Genomic DNA, 24,399 nt, shown 5'->3' with positions numbered 1-24,399 from the left:
GCATGTGTCAGCTTAAAATAGACAATCAGCTCAATAGACAGGGCAGAGGGCATTCAAACAGTAGCTTGTTATAGTGTGCCATACGTTTTTGTGGTTGACACATTTGAGCAGCACCAGTTCCCTGTAGGCCCGCTTGGCATGAGTCTGGTTCTGGAATGGCCGACACAGCTTCTTTACTGCCACGGGAATAGCTAACACAGAGTCCAGAGCAGAGCTGGAGAGAGGGTGGGGGGGTGGGGGGGAGAAGGGTGAAAAGGGAAGAGAGAGAGGTGGAGGTAAAGGGAGGATGGAAAGACAGGGAGCGTAAAATATGTGCCATGACTCATGATAGATCAAGGCTAAGAGACATACTCATGGAACCTTTCATTCCTGTAGAATAGAGAACAGTAAACAGTAGCTAGCCTAGTTCTAGGACTTCCCAACCTATGGCCCAATCCCAAATGGAATGCACTTGTGGAGATATGAGAGGATTTAAATTGGTATAAACAATATGGTGAAACTTCCACTTAGCCTATTAGAGGGCATATCTACATCATGGTTGTCTTACCAGACGATGCCCTGTGCCCCGGAGCCGATGGCCCTGAGCTCCTGGTAGCGCTTCAGCACAGTGAAGGTGGAGTCTCCCACCTGCACACTGTAGAACTGGCCCTCGCCCTCACTCATACTGCTGCTGCCTATGTAAGGGGCCTCTGTGCTGCCTCAAGGGCCGGAACCAGTCTAGGAGACACAGAGATCGATATAGTAGGACTTAATATCATTCATAATGTATGTCTCAGTGAAATTTGCAAAGCATCCTTCCATCCAACCATCGAGCCAAGTTCTGTTATTCTAAGCAGAGTCGGGAGACTGTGTGAGTGGTCTGTGTGTGTGAGTGGTCTGTGTGTGTGTGTGTGTGTTTAAATACAGTATAATAGAGGACAGAAGCAGTGAGAGGCTAGCTGACAGATTGGGAGCACCTAGGGCCTCTGTCTAAACAACACTGCTGTGCCTGCTCTAACCCAGTTACACAGCATTACTCCCTTGCTACCTCTGGCAAAACACATGCAGCCTGACACATACATTTTTGGGGCGACCTGACCAAATCCACATAGAAATGTGACTTATAGATCTGTCATTCACATTGAAAGCAAGTCTAATAAGAGGTAGATCTGTTCCATGCTTCCCATTCTTAAGTTTAGTTTTTGGCTCTTTTACTTTCAGTTTTGAACACTGGCTTCAAGCAGCTGAAAATACAATATTTTTGGTTATGGAAAATATATTTCACAACGGTTTAGATGGTACAATGATTCTCTATACTGTACTTGCTTGTTTTGCCACATAAACTGAAATTAGCCGAACTATTCAAATTTTAGCAACCAGGAAATGGCGGATCAATTTCTGCATAGTGCATCTTTAATAAATCATGTATACACAAAAACTGACTAAATGGTTAATCTATGCTGATGGAGATCCATGTCTGCCTGTTTGTGTGATGTGTGTGTTTAAGGACCTCAGAGATAATGACCGTGTGGGCATGCTATAGCTGATGCTTCTGGCAGGAAGGAAGAGGAATGTTATTCTTGGCTGTGTAGGTGGGGGGAGGCGTGTTTGTGTCAGTGTGTGTGATAGCAGATGCCCACACTGTTGTAGCAGTGTGTGTACCATGACAAATCCCCACAGGTGAATTGGACTAGGCTATACTACAGCCTTTCAGTCAGGCAACAGGGGATTCATCACTCACTCAAATTGCCAAAGAAAGAAGAGGGCAAGGTACAGGGGAAATCGTTGCACTTTAAAACATGCACAATCACTGTGACAGCACTCACAGATAATGACACTAACACACAGAGAGGTACACATGCAAAACACGTACTCATTTTATGCATCTACAATCGCATGTGAAACCACAGGAGCTGCTGGTACACACGCGTGTTGTCCGTGCGCACATACATGTAATCCGTTACATGTAACAGATTATTATTTTTTTAACGAACTAATCAGTTACGTTACCAGCTAAAATATTGTAATCAGATTACAGATACGTTTGAAAAACTAGATTACTTCTGGATTACTTTTAAATTAACAAAGTATGTTTGTGGAGAAAAATCTGACACCTTTCTACAAAAATGTTTTATATAAAACGCAACATGTAAAGTGTTGGTCCCATGTTTTATGAGCTGAAATAAAAGATCCCAGAAAATGTCTTTATGCACAAAAAGCTTATTTATCTCAAATTGTGTGCACAAATTTGTTTACATCCCCATTAGTGAGAATTTCTCCTTTGCCAAGATAATCCATCCACGTGACAGGTGTGGCATGTCAAGAAGCTGATTAAACAGCATGATCATTACACAGGTGCACCTTGTGCTGGGGACACTAAAAACCCACTCTAAAATGTGCAGTTTTGTCATACAACACAATGCCACAGATGTCTCAAGTTTTGAGCGAGCGTGCAATTGGCATGCTGACTGGAGGAATGTCCACCAGAGCTGTTGCCAGAAAATGTAATGTTCATTTCTCTACCATAAGCCGCATCCAACGTCATTTTAGAGAATTTAGCAGTATGTCCAACCAGCTTCACAACCGCAGACCACGTGTAACCACGCCAGCCCAGGACCTACACATCCTGCTTCTTCACCTGCTGGATCATCTGAGACCAGCCATCCAGACAGTTGATGGATCTGTGGGTTTGCACAACCAAAGAATCTCTGCACAAACTGTCAGAAAGTCTCAGGGAAGCGCATCTGCATGCTCTTCGTCCTCACCAGGGTCTTGACCTGACTGCAGTTCGGCGTCGTAACCGACTTCAGTGGGTAAATGCTCACCTTCGATGGCCACTGGCAAGCTGGAGAAGCGTGCTCTTCACGGATGAATCCCGGTTTCAACTGTACCGGGCAGATGGCAGACAGCGTGCATGGCGTCATCTGGGTATGCTGATATCAACGTTGTGAACAAAATGCCCTATGGTGGCGGTGATGTTATGGTATGGGCAGGCATAAACTACGGACAACGAACACAATTGCATTTTATCGATGGCAATTTGAATGCACAGAGATACTGTGACGAGATCCTGAGGCCCATTGTCGTGCCATTTATCCGCCGCCATCACCTCATGTTTCAGCATGATAATGCATGGCCCCATGTCGCAAGGATCTGTACACCATTCCTAGAAGCTGAAAATGTCCCAGTTCTTCCATGGCCTGCATACTCACCAGACATCTCACCCATTGAGCATGTTTGGGATGCTCTGGATCAACGTGTACGACAGCGTGTTCCAGTTCCCGCCAATATCCAGCAACTTCGCACAGCCATTGAAGAGGAGTGGGACAACATTCAACAGGCCACAATCAACAGCCTGATCAACTCTATGTCTATGTGAAGGAGATGTGTCACGAAGCATGAGGCAAATGGTGGTCACACCAGATACTGCCTGGTTTTCTGATCCACGCCTCTACCTTTTTTTGTTTTAAAGATATCTGTGACCAACATATGCATATCTGTATTCCCATTTATGTGAAATCCATAGATTAGGGCCTAATGAATTTATTTCAAATGGACTGATTTCCTTATATGAACTGTAACTCAGTAAAAGCTTTGAAATTGTTGCATAATGCATTTATATTTTTGTAATTTCTCAATAACATTCAAAATGGAAGAAATGCGCAAATGTACGTTTGTTCCGCCTGTGCGAGTCCGCCCACAAGTCAGAGACCACTACGATGAAACACTAAATGCGTTTGATGGACCGCGGGAAAAGAGCAGGAATATGCTTTTGAAGCTATGTCTTCCAATGGTGTGACTGCTGTCGGCATCCAAAGACTATCCAACTTGAATAAACGCTTGGTTGGAGGTAACGGCAACAGCAGTGGTGTAGCCTACGCGCGATAATGATATCACTTATTATTGATATCTACAGTTGAAGTTGGAAGTTTACATACACTTAGGTTGAAGTCATTAAAAATCATTTTTCAACCACTCCACAAATTTCTTGTTAGCAAACTATAGTTTTGGCAAGTCGGTTAGGACATCTACTTTGTGCATGACACGAGTAATTTTTCCAACAATTGTTTACAGACAGATTATTTCACTTATAATTCACTGTATCACAATTCTAGTGGGTCAGAAGTTTACATACACTAAATTGACTGTGCCTTTAAACAGCTTGGAAAATTCCAGAAAATGATGGCATGGCGTTAGAAGCTTCTGATAGGCTAATTGACATCATTTGAGTCAATTGGAGGTGTTTCTGTGGATGTATTTCAAGGCCTACCTTCAAACTCAGTGCCTCTTTGCTTGACATCATGGGAAAATCTAAAGAAATCAGCCAAGACCTCAGAAAAAAAATTGTAGACCTCCACAAGTCTGGTTCATCTTTGGGAGCAATTTCCAAACGCCTGAAGGTACCACGTTCATCTGTACAAACAATAGTACGCAAGTATAAACACCATGGGACCACGCAGCAGTCATACCGCTCAGGAAGGAGACGTGTTCTGTCTCCTAGAGATGAATGTACTTTGGTGCGAAAAGTGCAAATCAATCCCAGAAAAACAGCAAAGGACCTTCTGAAGATGCTGGAGGAAACAGGTACAAAAGTATCTATATCCACAGTAAAACGAGTCCTATATCGACATAACCTGAAAGGCAGCTCAGCAAGGAAGAAGCCACTGCTCCAAAACCGCCATAAAAAAGCCAGACTACGGTTTGCAACTGCACATGGGGACAAAGATCGTACTTTTTGGAGAAACGTCCTCTGGTCTGATGAAACAAAAATAGAACTGTTTGGCCATAATGACCATCGTTATGTTTGGAGGAAAAAGGGGGTTGCTTGCAAGCCGAAGAACACCATCCCAACCGTGAAGCACGGGGATGGCAGCATCATGCTGTGGGGGTGCTTTATTGCAGGAGGGACTGGTACACTTCACAAAATAGATGGCATCATGAGGAAGGAAAATTATGTGGATATATTGAAGCAACATCTCAAGACATCAGTCAGGAAATTAAAGCTTGGTCGCAAATGGGTCTTCCAAATGGACAATGACCCCAAGCATACTTCCAAAGTTGTGGCAAAATGGCTTAAGGACAACAAAGTCAAGTTATTGGAGTGGCCATCACAAAGCCCTGACCTCAATCCTATAGACAATTTGTGGGCAGAACTGAAAAAGCGTGTGCGAGCAAGGAGGCCTACAAACCAGACTCAGTTACACCCGCTCTGTCAGGAGGAATGGGCCAAAATTCACCCAACTTATTGTGGGAAGCTTGTGGAAGGCTACCCGAAACGTTTGACCCAAGTTAAAACAATTTAAAGGCAATGCTACCAAATACTAATTGAGTGTATGTAAACTTCTGACCCACTGGGAATGTGATGAAAGAAATAAATGCTGAAATAAATCACTCTCTACTATTATTCTGACATTTCATATTCTTAAAATAAAGTGGTGATCCTAACTGACCTAAGACAGGGAATTTTTACTAGGATTAAATGTATTTGGCTAAGGTGTATGTAAACTTCCGACTTCAACTGTACATAGCGCATTGATGTGAACTGCTGCTCTCTCATTTCGCTATTTGCGCCTTACGGATTGTGGTTGTTGTGGATGGCTGTTCACAAATATATAGTGCCTTCGGAAAGTATTCAGACCCCTTGACATTTTCCACATTTTGTTAGGTTACAGCCTTATTCTAAAATTGATTAAAATAGTTTTTTTCCCCCCTCATCAATCTACACCCAATACCCCATAATGACAAAGCAATAACAGGAGTTTAGAAATGTAGCTCAATTGGTAGAGCACGGCGCTTGTAACGCCAGGGTAGTGGGTTCGATCCCCGGGACCACCCATACGTTAAAATGTATGCACACATGACTAAGTCGCTTTGGATAAAAGCATCTGCTAAATGGCATATTATTATTTATAAAAATATTTAAAAAACTGAAATATCACATTTACATAAGTATTAAGACCCTTTACTCAGTACTCTGTTGAAGCACCATTGGCAGCGATTACAGCCTCGAGTCTTCTTGGGTATGACGCTACAAGCTTGGCACACCTGTATTTGGGGAGTTTCTCCCATTCTTCTCTGCAGATCCTCTCAAGCTCTGTCAGATTGGATGTTCGATCGGGTTGTTCGATCGGGTTCAAGTCCGGGCTCTGGCTGGGCCACTCAAGGACATTGAGACTTGTCCCGAAGCCACTCCTGCATTGTCTTGGCTGTGTGCTTAGGGTCGTTGTCATGTTGGTAGGTGAACCTTAGCCCCAGTCTGAGGTCCTGAGCGCTCTGGAGCAGGTTTTCATCAAGGATCTCTGTACTTTCCTCCGTTCATCTTTGCCTCGATTCTGACTAGTCTCCCAGTCCCTGCCGCTGAAAAACATCCCCATAGCATGATGCTGCCACCACGCTTCACCGTAGGGATGGTGCCAGGTTTCCTTCAGACGTGACGCTTGGCATTCAGGCCAAAGTGTTCAATCTTGGTTTCATCTGACCAGAGAATCTTGTTTCTCATGGTCTGAGAGTCCTTTAGGTGCCTTTTGGCAAACTCCAAGCGGGCTGTCATGTGCCTTTTACTGAGGAGTGGCTTCCGTCTGGCCACTCTACCATAAAGACCTGATTGGTGTAGTGCTGCAGAGATGGTTGTCCTTCTGGAAGATTCTCCCATCTCCACAGAGGAACTCTAGAGCTGTCAGACTGACTATCGGGTTCTTGGTCACCTCCCTGACCAAGCCCCTTCTCCCCCGATTGCTCAGTTTGGCCGGGCGGCCAGCTCTAAGAAGAGTCTTGGTGGTTCCAAACTTCTCCATTTAAGAATGATCGAGGCCACTGTGTTCTTGGGGACCTTCAATGCTGTAGACATTTTTGGCTATCCTTCCCCAGATCTGTGCCCCGACACAATCCGGTCTCGAAGCTCTATGGACAATTCCTTCGACCTCATGCCTTGGTTTTTGCTCTGACATGCACTGTCAACTGTGGGACCTTATATATAGACAGGTGTGTGCCTTTCCAAATCATGTCCAATCAACAGAATTTACCACAGGTGGACTCCAATCAAGTTGTAGAAACATCTCAAGGATGATCAATGGAAACAGGATGCACACCTGAGCTCAATTTCGAGTCTCATAGCAAAGGGTCTTAATATTTATGTAAATTAGGTATTTCTGTATTTTATATATTTGCAAAAAATTCTAAAAACCTGTTTTTGCTTTGTCATTATGGGGTATTGTGTGTAGATAGCTGAGGAATATTTTTATTTAATCCATTTTAGAATAAGGATGTAACGTAACAAAAATGTGGAAAAAGTCAAGGGGTCTGAATACTTTCCGAAGGCACGGTTTGTACTTTAACCCAATAATAGTTTAATTGAATAAGATTAAGCTGCAAATGACTACAATATGGATCATTGTTTCGGCGGCCAGTGGATGGGCAGTGGACATGTGAAAAATGCGCTCTTGCAACAGCTGCATAGTGCAGATCCCAGCTTATGGAATACAAGTTTGAAAGAGTTCCTCCCTTCTAACCTCCTCCATGGTATTGTGCTCCATACTGTCAAAAACTAGTTTAATTCACGAAGACCATGAGTGGGGCTTTTATTGCTCAATCTAAATCATGCTGATTCCCCCAAAAAAATCTGTAGGCCTTAACACACATTATCAAACTCCCCCATGTTAGATTTACAGTATCTCACAAAAGTGAGTACACCCCTCACATTTTTGTAAATATTTGAGTATATCTTTTCATGTGACAGCACTGAAGAAATGACACTTTGCTACAATGTAAAGTAGTGAGTGTACAGCTTGTATAACAGTCTACATTTGCTGTCCCCTCAAAATAACTCACACAGCCATTCATGTCTAAACCGCTGGCAACAAAAGTGAGTACACCCCTAAGTGAAAATGTCCAAATTGGGCCCAATTAGCCATTTTCCCACCCTGGTGTCATGTGACTCGTTAGTGTTACAAGGTCTCAGGTGTGAATGGGGAGCAGGTGTGTTAAATTTGGTGTCATCGCTCTCACACTCCCTCATACTGGTCACTGGAAATTCAACATGGCATCTCATGGCAAAGAACTCTCGGAGGATCTGAAAAAAAGAATTGTTGCTCTACATAAAGATGGCCTGGGCTATAAGAAGATTGCCAAGACACTCAAACTGAGCTGCAGCACGGTGGCCAAGACCATACAGCGGTTTAACAGGACAGGTTACACTCAGAACAGGCTTTGCCATGGTCGACCAAAAAAGTTGAGTGCACGTAATCAGCGTCATATCCAGAGGTTGTCTTTGGGAAATAGACGTATGAGTGCTGCCAGCATTGCTGCAGAGGTTGAAGGGATGGGGGGTCAGCCTGTCAGTGCTCAGACCATACGCCGCACACTGCATCAAATTGGTCTGCATGGCTGTCGTCCCAGAAGGAAGCCTCTTCTAAAGTTGATGCACAAGAAAGCCCGCAAACAGTTTGCTGAAGACAAGCAGACTAAGGACATGGATTACTGGAACCATGTCCTGTGGTCTGATGAGACCAAGATAAACTTATTTGGTTCAGATGGTGTCAAGCGTGTGTGGCGGCAACCAGGTGAGGAGTACAAAGACAAGTGTGTCTTGCCTACAGTCGAGCATGGTGGTGGGAGTGTCATGGTCTGGGGTTGCATGAGTGCTGCCGGCACTGGGGAGCTACAGATCATTGAGGGAACCATGAATGCCAACATGTACTGTGACATACTGAAGCAGAGCATGATCCCCTCCCTTCGGAGACTGGGCCGCAGGGCAGTATTCCAACATGATAACGACCCCAAACACACCTCCAAGACGACCACTGCCTTGCTAAAGAAGCTGAGGGTAAAGGTGATGGACTGGCCAAGCATGTCTCCAGACCTAAACCCTATTGAGCATCTGTGGGGCATCCTCAAACGGAAGGTGTAGGAGTGCAAGGTCTCTAACATCCACCAGCTCCGTGATGTCGTCATGGAGGAGTGGAAGAGGACTCCAGTGGCAACCTGTGAAGCTCTGGTGAACTCCATGCCCAAGAGGGTTAAGGCAGTGCTGGAAAATTATGGTTGCCACACAAAATATTGACACTTTGGGCCCAATTTTGACATTTTTACTTAGGGGTATACTCACTTTTGTTGCCAGTGGTTTAGACATTAATGGCTGTGTGTTGAGTTATTTTGAGGGGACAGCAAATTTACACTGTTTTTTTGTCATTTAGCAGACGCTCTTATCCAGAGCGACTTACATGAGCAATTAGGGTTTAGTGCCTTGCTTAAGGGCACATCGACAGATTTTTCACCTAGTCGGCTCGGGGATTAGAACCAGCGACCTTTCAGTTACTGGCACAACGCAGTGTTGTCACATGAAAAGATATACTCATATTTACAAAAATGTGAAGTGTGTACTCACTTTTGTGCGATACTGTACTTAAAAAGGGACAATCTGTAGTTGCTACATCCATTTTTGGATATATAAATTAATGATATATAGTACCAGTCAAAAGATTGGACACACCTATTCATTCAATGGTTTTTCTTTATTTTTACTATTTTCTACATTGTAGAATAATAGTGAAGACATCAAAACTATGAAATAACACATATGGAATCATGTAGTAAGCAAAGAAAAGTGTTAAACAAATCAAAGTATATTTTATATTTGAGATTCTTCAAATAGCCACCCTTTGCCTTGACAGCTTTGTCACACCCCATGAGAACCCAAAATATAAGCTTGGTTTTCCACCAATGTTTGTATAACCTCAAAACATGGTTTAAACAATAATTGTGTTTCATGGATGGTCAGTCCTTGCATCCATAGCTGTCTATTATTCTGAGAGTGGTTAGATTTCTCCAGGCTCATCCCTCAGCTTTTTTACCAAAACAGAGGTGGGGTGTCTGCTTTGTTATTGTTTCAACTGTGGATTTGCCCTTTAAACAGCTACAAATGATGGAGATATCAAAGTGTCACCAACAAAAACAAACAATAGGCCTGTAGCAAATGCAGCATGTGGCATTCATTTTTCACATGCAAATAGCACTTTTCGGTAGTGCTCAAAGAATGCCATTCCATGAGAGAAGCATTTATTTTTCAACTCGAAGCAATGAGCCCAATCAGTCCTCTATGACAACAGAATCAAAAACAACAGAGTAGGGCAGGCTAATTAATCCTTCATTTGAGTTATGCTCAGGTAAAATAATTTGGCTAATCTATACTTTCATATCGAAGTGCTATTCTTGAAGATCAAGGGGTATTGATTAATTGGAATGAATGGAAATCTGAGAGACTGTGTTTTAACACCCTAAGGTCCATGTCCACACCCCCGTGGAAAACGAATTAGCATAATAATAAAAAAGCATAATTTTTTAAAAAAGGTGACAGAGCTAGAGCGGTGTTTGTCAGACCATGAGACAAATCCGAAATCGGTATTCTCACAAACTAATCTGTAGCGTCCGAACGGTTTGGCCTACAAACTATTATGACCCCTGTATGGAAAGATGAGAGACTCTCACGTTCTCCGTTTTGCTCTACGACCCCCACAACCGTCTTGGGACTTGTCTGAAGTTAGTATAGCCGCTCTGCCAACTTCGGTCTGTAGCGTCCGAACAGTTTGGGCTACACACTAATATGACCCCTCTGTGTAAAGGGGAGTCTCTCACGTATATGTCGGTTGTTTTGCTCTAGGATGCCCACAGGCCTCACAAGACTCGTCTGAACATCCCCCGGTACAAGTCGAAAAAATATATGGAAGTATATATGGAGACTGTTTAGTGATAAAAATGAGGGGTTAAATACATGTCAAAAAAACAAAATGTTTCCTGCTCTTTCTTATACAAAAATGTATGCACGCACGACTGTAAGTCGCTTTGGATAAAAGCGTCTGCTAAATGGCATATTATTATTTATTATTATTATATCTCTCAGATATAGGATAGACACTTCAGCACAAACTTCCTATTCAATGCGTTTGTATGGTCTAATAGCAGTATGACCTTCTTAAAACAATTCCATATAGCTTAGTAATGCCCCGCGCCCCCCCCCCCGGCTTAGACTCTTATGGGATAATGTAAAGATATAACCTAATCTTATTATTATCTGTAGAAAGCGATGGGTTAGAAGAAGCCTACATAACCAACCCATAAAGTCAACTGCAACATCCATTTATTTCCAGCTATGTAAACTCTAACATTGATTTATCCTGCAATAGATGTCGTTCATTTTTGTCTTCTTTTAATGTCTCTTAAGGGTAAAGTAATCTGAAAGTAACAAAGTAATTAGATTACGTTACTGAGTTTTGGTATTCCAAAAGTTACGTTACGGATTACAATTTTAGAAAGTAACCTACCCAACCCTGTAGACACACACACACACACACACCCCTAGAGAATGACTCAGATGAAAAATACATCATTCTCATCTCTTTCTTCTTCTCCCTCCATCTTTCTTCCCCGCGTGTGAGCCCAGCTGGATCTCTTACTAACCCCAAGAGGAGGACTGCCCAGAGCTTAATCTTATTCAGTTTCTCTCCATCTCCCTTTTTCCTCACCCTCTCTCCATTCCAATATGCTTCCGATACTGTCCTTTTCCCCTGGCCATCCTCCCATTCCCTCCCCATCTCTCTCTTCCTTTCCTCTGTCAACTGCAGCCTTCTCGATCCCTCCTTTCTCCCTTTTATGTCCTCCACCAGTTCCCCCACTCTCTCCATCCCTCCATGTGTATACAAACTCAGCCCAAACATGTTTAATATTTGCAATACTTCCACTTCCTACATTGAACAAGCCAACCTCAAGACTACTAAGAAGGTATCAGTACTAATTAAAATTATACTTAAATGAAGGTGTTGGCACTGATTTACTATAGCCTAGACCACAGACTATACTATTATAAGAACAGTTAGTTTTACATTTACATTTACGTCATTTAGCAGACGCTCTTATCCAGAGCGACTTACAGTTAGTGCATACATAAAAAAAAATAAAAAAATGTAATACTGGCCCCCCGTGGGAATCGAACCCACAACCCTGGCGTTGCAAACGCCATGCTCTAACAACGGAGCTACCTCCCTGCCGGCCATTCCCTCCCCTAACCTAGACGACGCTGGGCCAATTGTGCGCCGCCCCATTGGTCTCCCGGTTGCGGCCGGCTACGACAGAGCCTGGATTCGAACCAGGATCTCTAGTGGCACAGCTAGCACTGCGATGCAGTGCCTTAGACCACTGCGCCACTCGGGAGTTTAGACAGTAGAGTGTAAACACATATCCTGTGTGAGCATGAGCATCGTCATAGCTAGCCCTGTCTGATACACAGGGACCCCTTGGGCAGGATGTGATGTGGCTGTTGATCTCCCTGGAGCCTACTGACTGGAATATCAGATTATAATACAGCAATACACACAAAGGCAGTGCTTATCTGGATGGAGAGAGACAGTCTTATAAAGGCGGCACAACACCAAGAGAGGATGGACACTAGTGTCATGGTTTGGTGGATTGAAATAAAATCTATGGATTAAATGAGCAGTGAAACTGGTTACAGGTGACCTGCGTTGGAATGACTTGAATTAACTATTGGTGGTGCATAGGCGGGCCTAACTCATACCCTAAAAGGTGACTGGGTTCAGAAAACTGGGTTAGGCAGAGAATGTGGTAGTGAAGCATCTAAAACAGTGCATCATCGGGCCCCGTGTAGCTCAGTTGGTAGAGCATGGCGCTTGCAACGCCAGGGTTGTGGGTTCGATTCCCACGGGGGGCCAGTATGAAAAAATGGATGCACTCACTAACTGTTAAGTCGCTCTGGATAAGAGCGTCTGCTAAATGACTAAAATGTAAATCTTCTTCTGCACAACATTAGGCTAGCCTACATACACACACCAAACAAAAATAAAAAACTCAGCATGCAACAATTTCAAAGATTTTACTGAGTTACAGTTCATATAAGGAAATCCCAAACATGGGTGGTGACATGTCTGGTGAGTATGCAGTCCATGGAAGAACTGGGACATTTTCAGCTTCCAGGAATTGCATACAGATCCTTGCGACATGGACCATGCATTATCGTGATGAAAAATGAGGTGATGGCGGCGGATGAATGGCACGACAATGGGCCTCTGGAGCTCGTCACGGTATCTGTGCATTCAAATTGCCATCGATAAAATGCAATTGTGTTTGTTGTCAGTAGCTTATGCCCGCCCATACCATAACACCACCATGGGGCACTCTGTTCACAACGTTGACATCAGCAAAACACTCCCCCATATTACACCTGCCATCTGCCCGGTACAGTTGAAACCGGGATTCATCTGTGAAGAGCACACTTTTCCAGGGTGCCAGTGGCCATTGAAGGTGAGCATTTTCCCACTGAAGTCAGTTAAGACACCGAACTGCAGTCAGGTCAAGACCCTAGTGAGGACGACGAGCACGCAAATTAGCTTCCCTGAGACGGTTTCTGCAAACCCACAGTTTCGTCAGCTGTCCGGGTGACTGGCCTCCTGCAGGTGAAGAAGCCAGATGTGGAGGTCCTGGGCTGGCGTGGTTACACGTGGCCTGCGGTTGTGAGGCCAGTTGGACGTACTGCCAAATTCTCTAAAACGACGGAGGCGGCTTATGGTAGAGAAATTAATATTACATTCTCTGGCAACAGCTCTGGTGGACATTCCTCCAGTCAGTATGCCAATTGCACACTCCCTCATGTGTTGTGACAAAACTGCACATTTTAGAGGGGTATTTTATTGTCCCCAGCTAAAGGTGCACCGGTGTAATGATCATGCTGTTTAATCATCTTATTGACATGCCACACCTTTCAGGTGGATGGATTATCTTGGCAAATGATAAATGCTCACTAACAGGATGTAAACATATTTGTGCAAAAACATTTTAGAGAAATAAGCTTTTTGTGCATATGGATCATTTCTGGGATCTTTTATCTCAGCTAATGAAACATGGGACCAACACTTTACATGTTGCTTTTATATTTTTGTTCAGTATATGATCATCTCCTGAGAGAAGAATGGCAAGTTATGGCCTCTCTCCTTAACAATAAATACATTAGGACACGCGCCCTCAAACACACACAAGCCTACTCATCTGATATTGCATCATTCAGAACCTAAAGCAAGTGGAAAATATGACAATCTTTTCAAAAGTGCTAATGAATGTACGTCAAATGCAGTCATTGAGTTGGCTCAATAAAGCGTGAAGAATGTCATCTCATTCCATTTGGATACTAAATTGACTTCAGACAAAAATAAGAGATAGCATAGGAGATCGTCAGTCAACACTGAAACGCCCTATAGCTTAGCCTACTTCCCCCAAGCTTTAACCCCGCTATTTCGTTCCCATTCAATTCCTAGCTGCTAAACTCTACTGGCACACACAGACCGGTTGATTGAATGATGAAGTCATCGTCCATCTCCTCCTCGACCCCCAGTTTATGCCACCGCATTCCATCGGCAATCCGCTATACCCTACCCCAAACCGATGAAATGTCAATCATCTGAGGTTTGTTAAAACTCACGTTTTCTGGTGTGCCACTTATTGTTCGCGAAGGCACTGGCGCTTCCCTTTCTATCAATCCGAGTTGACAATGCGGTAGCAGGAATGGAAAGCAGACGGACGGACAGCGGGCAGAATCGTACAACACGACACCTACCTTCTCCCTTCGCTTCTCCTATGTCACTCCCATGCATGGAAATGACGAGATACCAGCTCCTCTCCCTCCTGGGAATATCGGGGATGAAGTAAAGTTATGACGACCAGTTTTCCTAATTGCCACAATAGAAATGTGAAAATGGTTCCCAAGTTTGAAACCAAAATTACAAACTCCTGCACGATCAGAGGCGGAGGAGGGTATGTCGCGTTCACATACTTGTCGAAACTAAGAAACTTGGAAATGGTCGACTTGCTAATTGTTTGTACTTATACACGTGCCGCGTTCAACCGTTTAGCAACTCGGAAATGTCCGTGTTTCCTAGTTCCGACTAGTACTTGAACGCGGCAGTACTCTCTGCACAACTAGTGAATGACGTAATCACGTTGTTTGACGTTGAGCCCCTGAAAGTTTGTGACAAACCTTTTGTATGTCTAAAGAAACATTAGCTACATGTTTCCATCCAACTGGCGACAGATTCTAAGCGAATATTCTAAATTCGCATAAAGAAAATATTGTCCCACCAGTAACCACGTTTCCATTCACATTTTATATGCGAGTAAAGACGTACCGTATAAAAAAATGGAAACAGGAAGTTTTGGTACAATTTAATAAATGCAGACAGATTATTTGTTCGTTCTACATGTCTACATGGTGGGATCTTTTTGTCCTTAAAATTCATTATTCGAGAAATGGCGCTGGAAACGCCTTTATGCGCAAGTATTGATATAATAACCATCATATCGAAGTAAACTTGGAGTCACGTGATGACATGGTATGTCTCGGGAAACCATGCAATTTAAATGAGGCTACATTAAATAAATGATGAACTTCACAGGGTAGTGAAAGTGCATGGTATGAGCTTGGTGCTCCTTTCCAATAACTGTCGAGGATCTTATTCTGGTGACATGATCATCGATGCTTGACCTTAGCTCCCCTAAATGCAACAAAAGTCAAACTTTGGGTGGGGTCTCTAAATAGTGTTATTTTTAACATTGTCCTCTTTCTTTAAAATGTAGTGGTATGTTTTACAGCGGTAAATAAGAAAATAAAGCTTCCAAATGAAAATAACACCCCACCTCTCTGTTATGATTTAAACCATTTATGTCTATGTGGCAGTGCTGTCCACTCAGTAATGCTGAATTTCAGCCTCAGCCGAGCTCCTTTATGCTTAAGATTTTCATTTGTACTTCATCATGTTTGCCATTTGTTTGCCATACATTCTTGATATATTTTTTAACATATGCCTTTATTCCAGTGCATTCGATTTATCCATTGATTTATCATTGTTTGCTTTAGTCAGTCAGCTGTTTAGAGCACTCATTGCTTTGTTTTTCAAGTGTGTGCTGTAACTGGTGTTCTCCCTGCCATCCTTGGCCAGAAGTAGTACACCATTTATTTACCTTTATTATTTTCTATCAATATTTGTTTTCTTTCCTGGATCAGCTGATGAGGTCGACAATATCACTAGACAACTAGCCTACAGCTAGACAACAATTCTCATCCAATCCATCCACAAGTATACTTTAATGACAGTAGGCCTATAAGGTGATTTTGCATTTGATTTTGCAATGGCATAGGTCTACATTAGTTTGGAGTTGTGTGCCCATGAGAACTGTTATATGAAATGTTAAGTACGCATAGTTACACTTACAGTGCACTTACATTGCATTTTATAAATGCTTAATAATGACAAATAACATTGTCATAAATGTCATCAATGTAAAGAATGAAAGGTAGTGTTTTATGTCACATGATCTGTGAAGACTCCAAGCATTAACTCATGAATTATAAACAACTCATGAACTAGGGTGTAAAATATGTTTTGATTCAACTCATGTATTATATTGAATGTAGGCTACCTGTTCTGCATGTGTTCATGTGTGTAAAATTGCCTTGGCTGAGAGGGTAGGCTACCGGCAGTGGGGTAGGCCTAGTGGAGGGTAAATGCAAGTAAACACAGTTTTCCCACCTTTTTCAGAAAAATGCATTGATAGTATAGGGAGCGTAACGGTGATCAGAGTTTACCCACCTATTTTTTTGCACTACATCACTGGCTACAGGTAGGCCTATTTGAAGTTCATGGTAATATACATTGTAGCCTAGTCTAGTAAATTGACAGTGTGTTAGGGTGACCATCCCGACTTTTCGGGCTACAAAAAAGGTACATTCTTCAGCAAGATGCATCAATTAATGCAGGCCTAATCAATGGAAATTGCTGAATGTCATTAGGCACACTTTTTGGTGTTTTGTAAAAGACGTCTATTTCCATTCATCAAATGGCACGAGTATAAAATCAAATAAAATTGTATTTGTCACATACAATGTGACAAATACATCACGAATGCATCACGAATGCAACGGGTGTAGGTAGATCTTACCTTACTTATGACCCCTTAACCAACAATGCAGAATTTTTTAAATGTACGTACATTTTGCTAAATAAACTAAAGGAAAAATAGTAACACAATAAAATAACAATAACGATGCTATATACAATGGGGTACCGGTAGTGAGTCAATGTGCAGGGGTACGGGTTAGTCAAGGTAATTTAGGTAATATGTACATTTAGGTAGGAGTAAAGTGACTATGCATAGTTAATTAACAGAGAGTAGCAGCAGCATATGTGAAGAGTGTGAAGGAATGTGAACGTATGTTTGTGTGTGTGTGTTATGTCAATATGTATGTGTGTCTGTGTTTTGTGTGTGTGTCCGTTTGTGTGTGTGTTGGAGTGTCAGTGTAGTATGTGTGAGTGTGCAGTTAGAGTCCAGTGAGTGTACATCGACCTGTGCAATAATAATAAAATAAGGGGGTCAATGCAAATAGTCAGAGTAGCCATTTGATTAACCGCTCAGCAGTCTTATGGCTTAGGGGTAGAAGCTGTTCAGGTGTCTTTTGGTCACAGACAGACGCTCCGGTACTGCTTGCCATGCGGTAGCAGAGAGAACAGTCTATGACTTCGGTGGTAGGAGTCTTTGACAATTTTTAAAGCCTTCCTCTGACACCGCCTGGTATAGCAGTCCTGGATGGCAGGAAGCTCGGCCCCAGTGATGTACTGGGCCGTACGCACTACCCTCTGTAGCGCCTTCCGGTCGGATGCCAAGCAGTTTCCATACCAAGCGGTGATGCAACCAGTCAGGATGCTCTCGATGATGCAGCTATATAAATATATATATATACATATTTTCAGCCTCCTGAGGAGGAATAGGCATTGTCATCAAATCAAATCAAATCACATTTTATTGGTCACATGCGCCGAATACAACAGGTGCAGACATTACAGTGAAATGCTTACTTACAGCCCTTAACCAACAGTGCATTTATTTTAAACAAAAAAAGTAAGAATAAAACAACAACAAAAAAAGTGTTGAGAAAAAAAGAGCAGAAGTAAAATAAAGTGACAGTAGGGAGGCTATATATACAGTGAAATAAAGTGACAGTAGGGAGGCTATATATACAGGGGGGTACCGTTGCAGAGTCAATGTGCGGGGGCACCGGCTAGTTGAGGTAGTTGAGGTAATATGTACATGTGGGTAGAGTTAAAGTGACTATGCATAAATACTTAACAGAGTAGCAGCAGCGTAAAAAGGATGGGGTGGGGGGGCAGTGCAAATAGTCCGGGTAGCCATGATTAGCTGTTCAGGAGTCTTATGGCTTGGGGGTAGAAGCTGTTGAGAAGTCTTTTGGACCTAGACTTGGCACTCCGGTACCGCTTGCCGTGCGGTAGCAGAGAGAACAGTCTATGACTAGGGTGGCTGGAGTCTTTGACAATTTTGAGGGCCTTCCTCTGACACCGCCTGGTATAGAGGTCCTGAATGGCAGGGAGCTTTGCCCCAGTGATGTACTGGGCCGTACGCACTACCCTCTGTAGTGCCTTGCGGTCAGAGGCCAAGCAGTTGCCAAACCAGGCGGTGATGCAACCAGTCAGGATGCTCTCGATGGTGCAGCTGTATAATTTTTTGAGGATCTGAGGACCCATGCCAAATCTTTTTAGTCTCCTGAGGGGGAATAGGCTTTGTCGTGCCCTCTTCACGACTGTCTTGGTGTGTTTGGACCATGATAGTTCGTTGGTGATGTGGACACCAAGGAACTTGAAGCTCTCAACCTGTTCCACTACAGCCCCGTCAATGAGAATGGGGGCGTGCTCAGTCCTCTTTTTTTTCCTGTAGTCCACAATCATCTCCTTTGTCTTGGTCACGTTGAGGGAGAGGTTGTTGTCCTGGCACCACACGGCCAGATCTCTGACCTCCTCCCTATAGGCTGTCTCATCGTTGTCGGTGATCAGGCCTACCACTGTTGTGTCGTCGGCAAACTTAATGATGGTGTTGGAGTCGTGCCTGGCCATGCAGTCATGGGTGAACAGAGAGTACAGGAGGGGGACTGAGCACGCACCCCTGAGGGGGCCCCCGTGTTGAGGATCAGTGTGGCAGATGTGTTGTTACCTACCCTTACCACCTGGGGCGGCCCGTCAGGAAGTCCAGGATCCAGTTGCAGAGGGAGGTGTTTAGTCCCAGGATCCTTAGCTTAGTGATGAGCTTAGAGGGCACTATGGTGTTGAATGCTGAGCTGTAGTCAATGAATAGCATTCTCACGTAGGTGTTCCTCTTGTCCAGGTGGGAAAGGGCAGTGTGGAGTGCGATAGAGATTGCATCATCTGTGGATCTGTTGGGGCGGTATGCAAATTGGAGTGGGTCTAGGGTTTCTGGGATTATGCTGTTGATGTGAGCCATGACCAGTCTTTCAAAGCACTTCATGGCTACAGACGTCAGTGCTACGGGTCGGTAGTCATTTAGGCAGGTTATCTTAGAGTTCTTGGGCACGGGGACTATGGTGGTCTGCTTGAAACATGTTGGTATTACAGACTCAGTCAGGGACATGTTGAAAATGTCAGTGAAGACACTTGCCAGTTGGTCAGCACATGCTCGGAGTACACGTCCTGGTAATCCGTCTGGCCCTGCGGCCTTGTGAATGTTGACCTGCTTAAAAGTCTTACTCACATCGGCTACGGAGAGCGTGATCACATAGTCATCCGGAACAGCTGGTGCTCTCATGCATGATTCAGTGTTGCTTGCCTCGAAGCGAGCATAGAAGTGGTTTAGCTCGTCTGGTAGGCTTGTGTCACTGGGCAGCTCGCGGCTGTGCTTCCCTTTGTAGTCTGTAATAGTTTTCAAGCCCTGCCACATCCGACGAGCGTCAGAGCCAGTGTAGTATGATTCAATCTTAGACCTGTATTGACTCTTTGCCTGTTTGATGGTTCGTCGGAGGTCATAGCGGGATTTCTTATAAGCGTCCGGGTTAGAGTCCCGTTCCTTGAAAGCGGCAGCTCTACCCTTTAGCTCAGTGCGGATGTTTCCTGTAATCCATGGCTTCTGGTTGGGGTATGTACGTACGGTCACTGTGGGGGACGACATCATCGATGCACTTATTGATGAAGCCAGTGACTGATGTGGTGTACTCCTCAATGCTGTCTGAAGAATCCCGGAACATGTTCCAGTCTGTGCTAGCAAAACAGTCCTGTAGCTTAGCATCTGCGTCATCTGACCACTTTTTTATTAACCGAATCACTGGTGCTTCCTGCTTCAGTTTTTGCTTATAAGCAGGAATCAGGAGGATAGAGTTATGGTCAGATTTGCCAAATGGAGGGCGAGGGAGAGCTTTGTATGCGTCTCTGTGTGTGGAGTAAAGGTGGTCTAGAGTTTTTTTCCCTCTGGTTGTACATTTAACATGCTGGTAGAAATTAGGTAGAACGGATTTAAGTTTCCCTGCATTAAAGTCCCCGGCCACTAGGAGCGCTGCATCTGGATGAGCGTTTTCCTGTTGATTAATGGCCTTGTACAACTCATTCAGAGCAATCTTAATGCCAGCATTGGTTTGTGGTGGTAAATAGACAGCTATGAAAAATATAGATGAAAACTCTCTTGGTAAATAGTGTGGTCTACAGCTTATCATAAGATACTCTACCTCAGGCGTGCAAAACCTCGAGACTTCCTTAGTATTTGATTTTGTGCACCAGCTGTTGTTTACAAATATACACAGACCGCCGCCCCTTGTCTTACCAGAGTCAGACGTTCTGTCCTGCCGATGTAGCGTATAGCCTGCTAGCTGAATGTTATCATTGTTGTCGTTCAGCCACGACTCCGTGAAACATAAGATATTACAGTTTACCCTCTTCACGACTGTCTTGGTGTGTTTGGACCATGATTGGTCCTTAGTGATTTGGACACCAAGGAACTTGAAGCTCTCGACCGGCTCCACTACAGCCACGTCGACATGCAGTTTGGATGCTGGAATTATTTTGGAGTGGAGAAACATGCACAGGTAGGCTACTTTTTGAAGTGATTAGTTTGACAAATCAGATGAAAATATCATGACTGGTTGGGTTCATGCCATATTAAAAAGTAATACATTTTTCTTTATTATTAGGCCCATAATTTGTTTTTGGATAGAGTCCCCCCCGAATGTCATGGTGTAATTCGCTTTTCTGGGTAGAGTTGAAAATCAGATGGAAAAACATAGAACACTTGAGTGAAAAAGTACATTTTGTGTGCACTACGTCATCACGCACTGATTTTTATCTGCAACAAGTCAGTTTGATGGAAACACACCACTAGTGGGAACATTTGCATATTTTCTTTATGCATATATTTTTAGATTCGCATTAAAATCTGTCTCCAAATGAATGGAAAGATAGCTAGTGGTGTGTTTCCTCTAGGGTTGTGTCACGATCATCATAATGATTGGACCAAGGCGCAGCGTGATATGCGTACATCTTTTTAATAGTGTACTGGCAACACGATACAAAATACAAAACAACCAAACGAAACGTGAAGTCCTCGGTTAACAACACAAACCAACACGGAACAAGATCCCACAAAACACAAGTGCACAACAGGCTGCCTAAGTATGGTCCCCAATCAGAGACAACAAGCAACAGCTGATTCACGTTGCCTCTGATTGAGAACCACCCCGGCCAACATAGAAAACACATGAACTAGAAACTGAACATAGAACACAAAACATAGACCCTACACACCCTGGCTCAACATATAAGAGTCCCCAGAGCCAGGGCATGACAGGTTGAATATTTTCCCGGTATTTTACAAAAGTTCCATTCCAAGAATAAATCACTTTGTCTGGATTTGATTAGAGCTTTGATCGAAAATTCAAGCCTGAGCAACCTGAACCTGATTAAATACATTTTATAAGCCCTATATTAAATACATTTGTGACTCGTATCAGGAAACTGGGCGTATCTACTTCACAGGAGAGCCATTTGAACATAACCTTTTATTTTAATCAAAATTAGTTTTTGGGGGCAGAAATGCAACCTGGAACATGTGAACTTTCACGTGCCTTAATAACAAATGTGTATGCCATCTGTAAATACGAGTACAATTGTTTGATTATAAGCCTAGTTGGTTTAGCCACAGAAAGAGACAGGAACCTTCCCGCTAGCCATGATTGGCTGAGATAATTGATAATAATAATAATATGCCATTTAGCAGACGCTTTTATCCAAAGCGACTTACAGTCATGCGTGCATACATTTTTGTGTATGGGTGGTCCCGGGGATCGAACCCACTACCTTGGCGTTACAAGCGCTGTGCTCTACCAGTTGAGCTACAGAGGACCATGCCGAGAGATGAGTTCGGATTTGTCTGCCATGCAGAACGCTTCTGTTTATAACATGAGCTGGTCAGTATGTGTAGGTAATCCTTTCTAACAGTGCTTTTTTAAAAGATATCACGTAGTAGAACTGCATAAGTGTTGCTCTCCACTTTCTGGAAGACCGAGTTTTGAAATCAGTGGAATGCCCGGTGGAATTAGAGTATGATAGCTAAGGAGATGGAGAAAATTCTGGCGTTTGAGTGCAAAAATGCAGAGGGAGTCAAAAAGAGAACACACAGAAGGCTGTTGTATAAAACACCTGTCTCCGGATTACATCTTAAAACTAAGGGCAACCATGGCATCCGTGACAGAGAGGGAGAAGTGTCCATCCATGTATATGGGTAAGATAGTCTAGCTAGCTACATTTTCAGATATTATAAATTTCTAATTTTGTCAGAAAGTCATTTTCATTTCAAGTTAAAGCTTACTGTTAGCTAGCTAGTTAACGTTAGCTGGCTGGCTTGCTAGCTAACGTTACGTGTATGATCTGTGTAGTAATATTATTCGTATCTCAGAGCCATTTGCATTGCTAACTATGGCCTAATGTTAGCTAGCTAGCTACAATGAACCTGGTTGGTTAGCTACTTGCAGATTCACGCAGGGTAGTAACGTTATGAGTTGGGATTATGGTTCATTGTTTAGCTAGCTAGCTACATGTTCTAAACAAAAGATTCCACTATGCAAGTAACCATTTCACTAAACCTTCTGTATCCTGTGCATGTGACAAATAAACGTTGATTTTATGTGATATAGTATGTGTTTACCAGAGACGTTAATGTGAAGAACATTACCTGCACCAAAGTTAAATTAGGATATAACGTTAGGCCAATGAGACAGTGTCCAAGTTCTAAAATTCTCCGGTAGAATGCCCTGCTTTTATTTCATCACACTTACAACCGTAAGCTATTTTCTGTAATTGGCTCACCATTAACTTGTAAATAATGATCTTGCAGTGAGTTTATTTTCCTGTAATAATGAAGACAAATGGCGTTGTCAGCTATATGATATGGTCATTATTTTAACTGGCTAGCCAGCTAACTTAACATTAGCTAGCTAGCTAGCAAGCAAGCTAGAAACGAACCAAAACATTGTTTAGAAAGTTGCTTTTAGTTGCCTGGTTTGCTAGACTGACATACAGTGCCTTCGGAAAGTATTCAGACCTATTGACTTTTTCCACATTTTGTTACGTTACAGCCTTATTTTAAAATTGATTAAAAAATATAAATCCTAAGCAATCTACACACAATACCCCATAATGACAAAGCGAAAACAGGTTTTTAGAAATGTTTTCACATTTCACAAAAACAGAAATACCTTATTTACATAAATATTCAGACCCTTTGCAATGAGACTCGAAATTGAGCTCAGGTGCATCCTGTTTCCATTTATCATCTTTGAGGTGTTTCTACAACTTGATTGGAGTCCACCTGTGGTAAATTCAATTGATTGGACATGATTGATTTGGAAAGGCACACACCTGTCTATATAAGGTCCCACGGTTGACAGTGCATGTCAGAGCAAAAACCAAGCCATGAGGTCAAAGGAATTGTCCGTACAGTTCCGAGGCAGGATTTTGTCGAGTCACAGATCTGGGGAAGGAAAGCCCAAAATGTCTACAGCATTGAAGGTCCCCAAGAACACAGTGGCCTCCATCATTCTTAAATGGAAGAAGTTTGGAGCCACCAAGACTTGTTTGAGCTGGCCGCCCGGCCAAACTGAGCAATCAGGGGAGAAGGGCCTTGGTCAGGGAGGAGACCAAACAAACCTCCAAACGAGCTTCAATGCCATACAACACTCCTTCCGTAGCCTCCAACTGCTCTTAAACGCTAGCAAAACTAAATGCATGCTCTTCAATCGAACACTGCTTGCACCCGCCCGCCCGACTAGAATCACTACTCTCAGTGGGTCTGACTTAGAGTATGTGGACAACTACAAATACCTAGGTGTCTGGTTAGACAGTAAACTCTCCTTCCAGACTCACATTACGCATCTCCAATCCAAAGTTAAATCTAGAATTGGCAATTCCTATTTCGCAACAAAGCCTCTTTCACTCATGCTGCCAAACATGCCCTCGTAAAACTGACTATCCTACCGATCCTTGACTTCGGCGATGTCATTTACAAAATAGCCTCTAACATTCT

The 24,399-nt window shown here is 43.2% G+C and overlaps 1 protein-coding gene across 5 annotated transcripts in view; it reads right to left on the bottom strand.

Annotated features, from left to right (window-relative positions):
- The window catches only part of LOC121544682 (mitogen-activated protein kinase 9-like), a 29,457-nt gene extending 14,584 nt beyond the window's left edge, over positions 1-14,873 (bottom strand). For 2 of the 5 annotated variants that reach the window (XM_045208177.1, XM_045208182.1), the window contains exons 1-3: positions 14,594-14,871; positions 548-717; positions 85-214 (exon numbers count right to left, since the gene is read on the bottom strand). In XM_045208177.1, the coding sequence (XP_045064112.1) occupies positions 85-214; positions 548-663 (246 nt within the window). In that variant the 5' untranslated portion in view covers positions 664-717; positions 14,594-14,871. The other 3 variants (XM_045208179.1, XM_045208180.1, XM_045208184.1) reach the window with 3 other exon arrangements.
- Positions 14,874-24,399: the final 9,526 nt, after the last annotated feature.

The sequence above is a fragment of the Coregonus clupeaformis genome, chromosome 3 (genome assembly GCF_020615455.1).
Source record: "Coregonus clupeaformis isolate EN_2021a chromosome 3, ASM2061545v1, whole genome shotgun sequence".
Classification (NCBI taxonomy): domain Eukaryota; kingdom Metazoa; phylum Chordata; class Actinopteri; order Salmoniformes; family Salmonidae; genus Coregonus; species Coregonus clupeaformis.
Note: the sequence above shows the minus strand (reverse complement) of the source record. Positions and strands in the feature narration are given on the sequence as shown.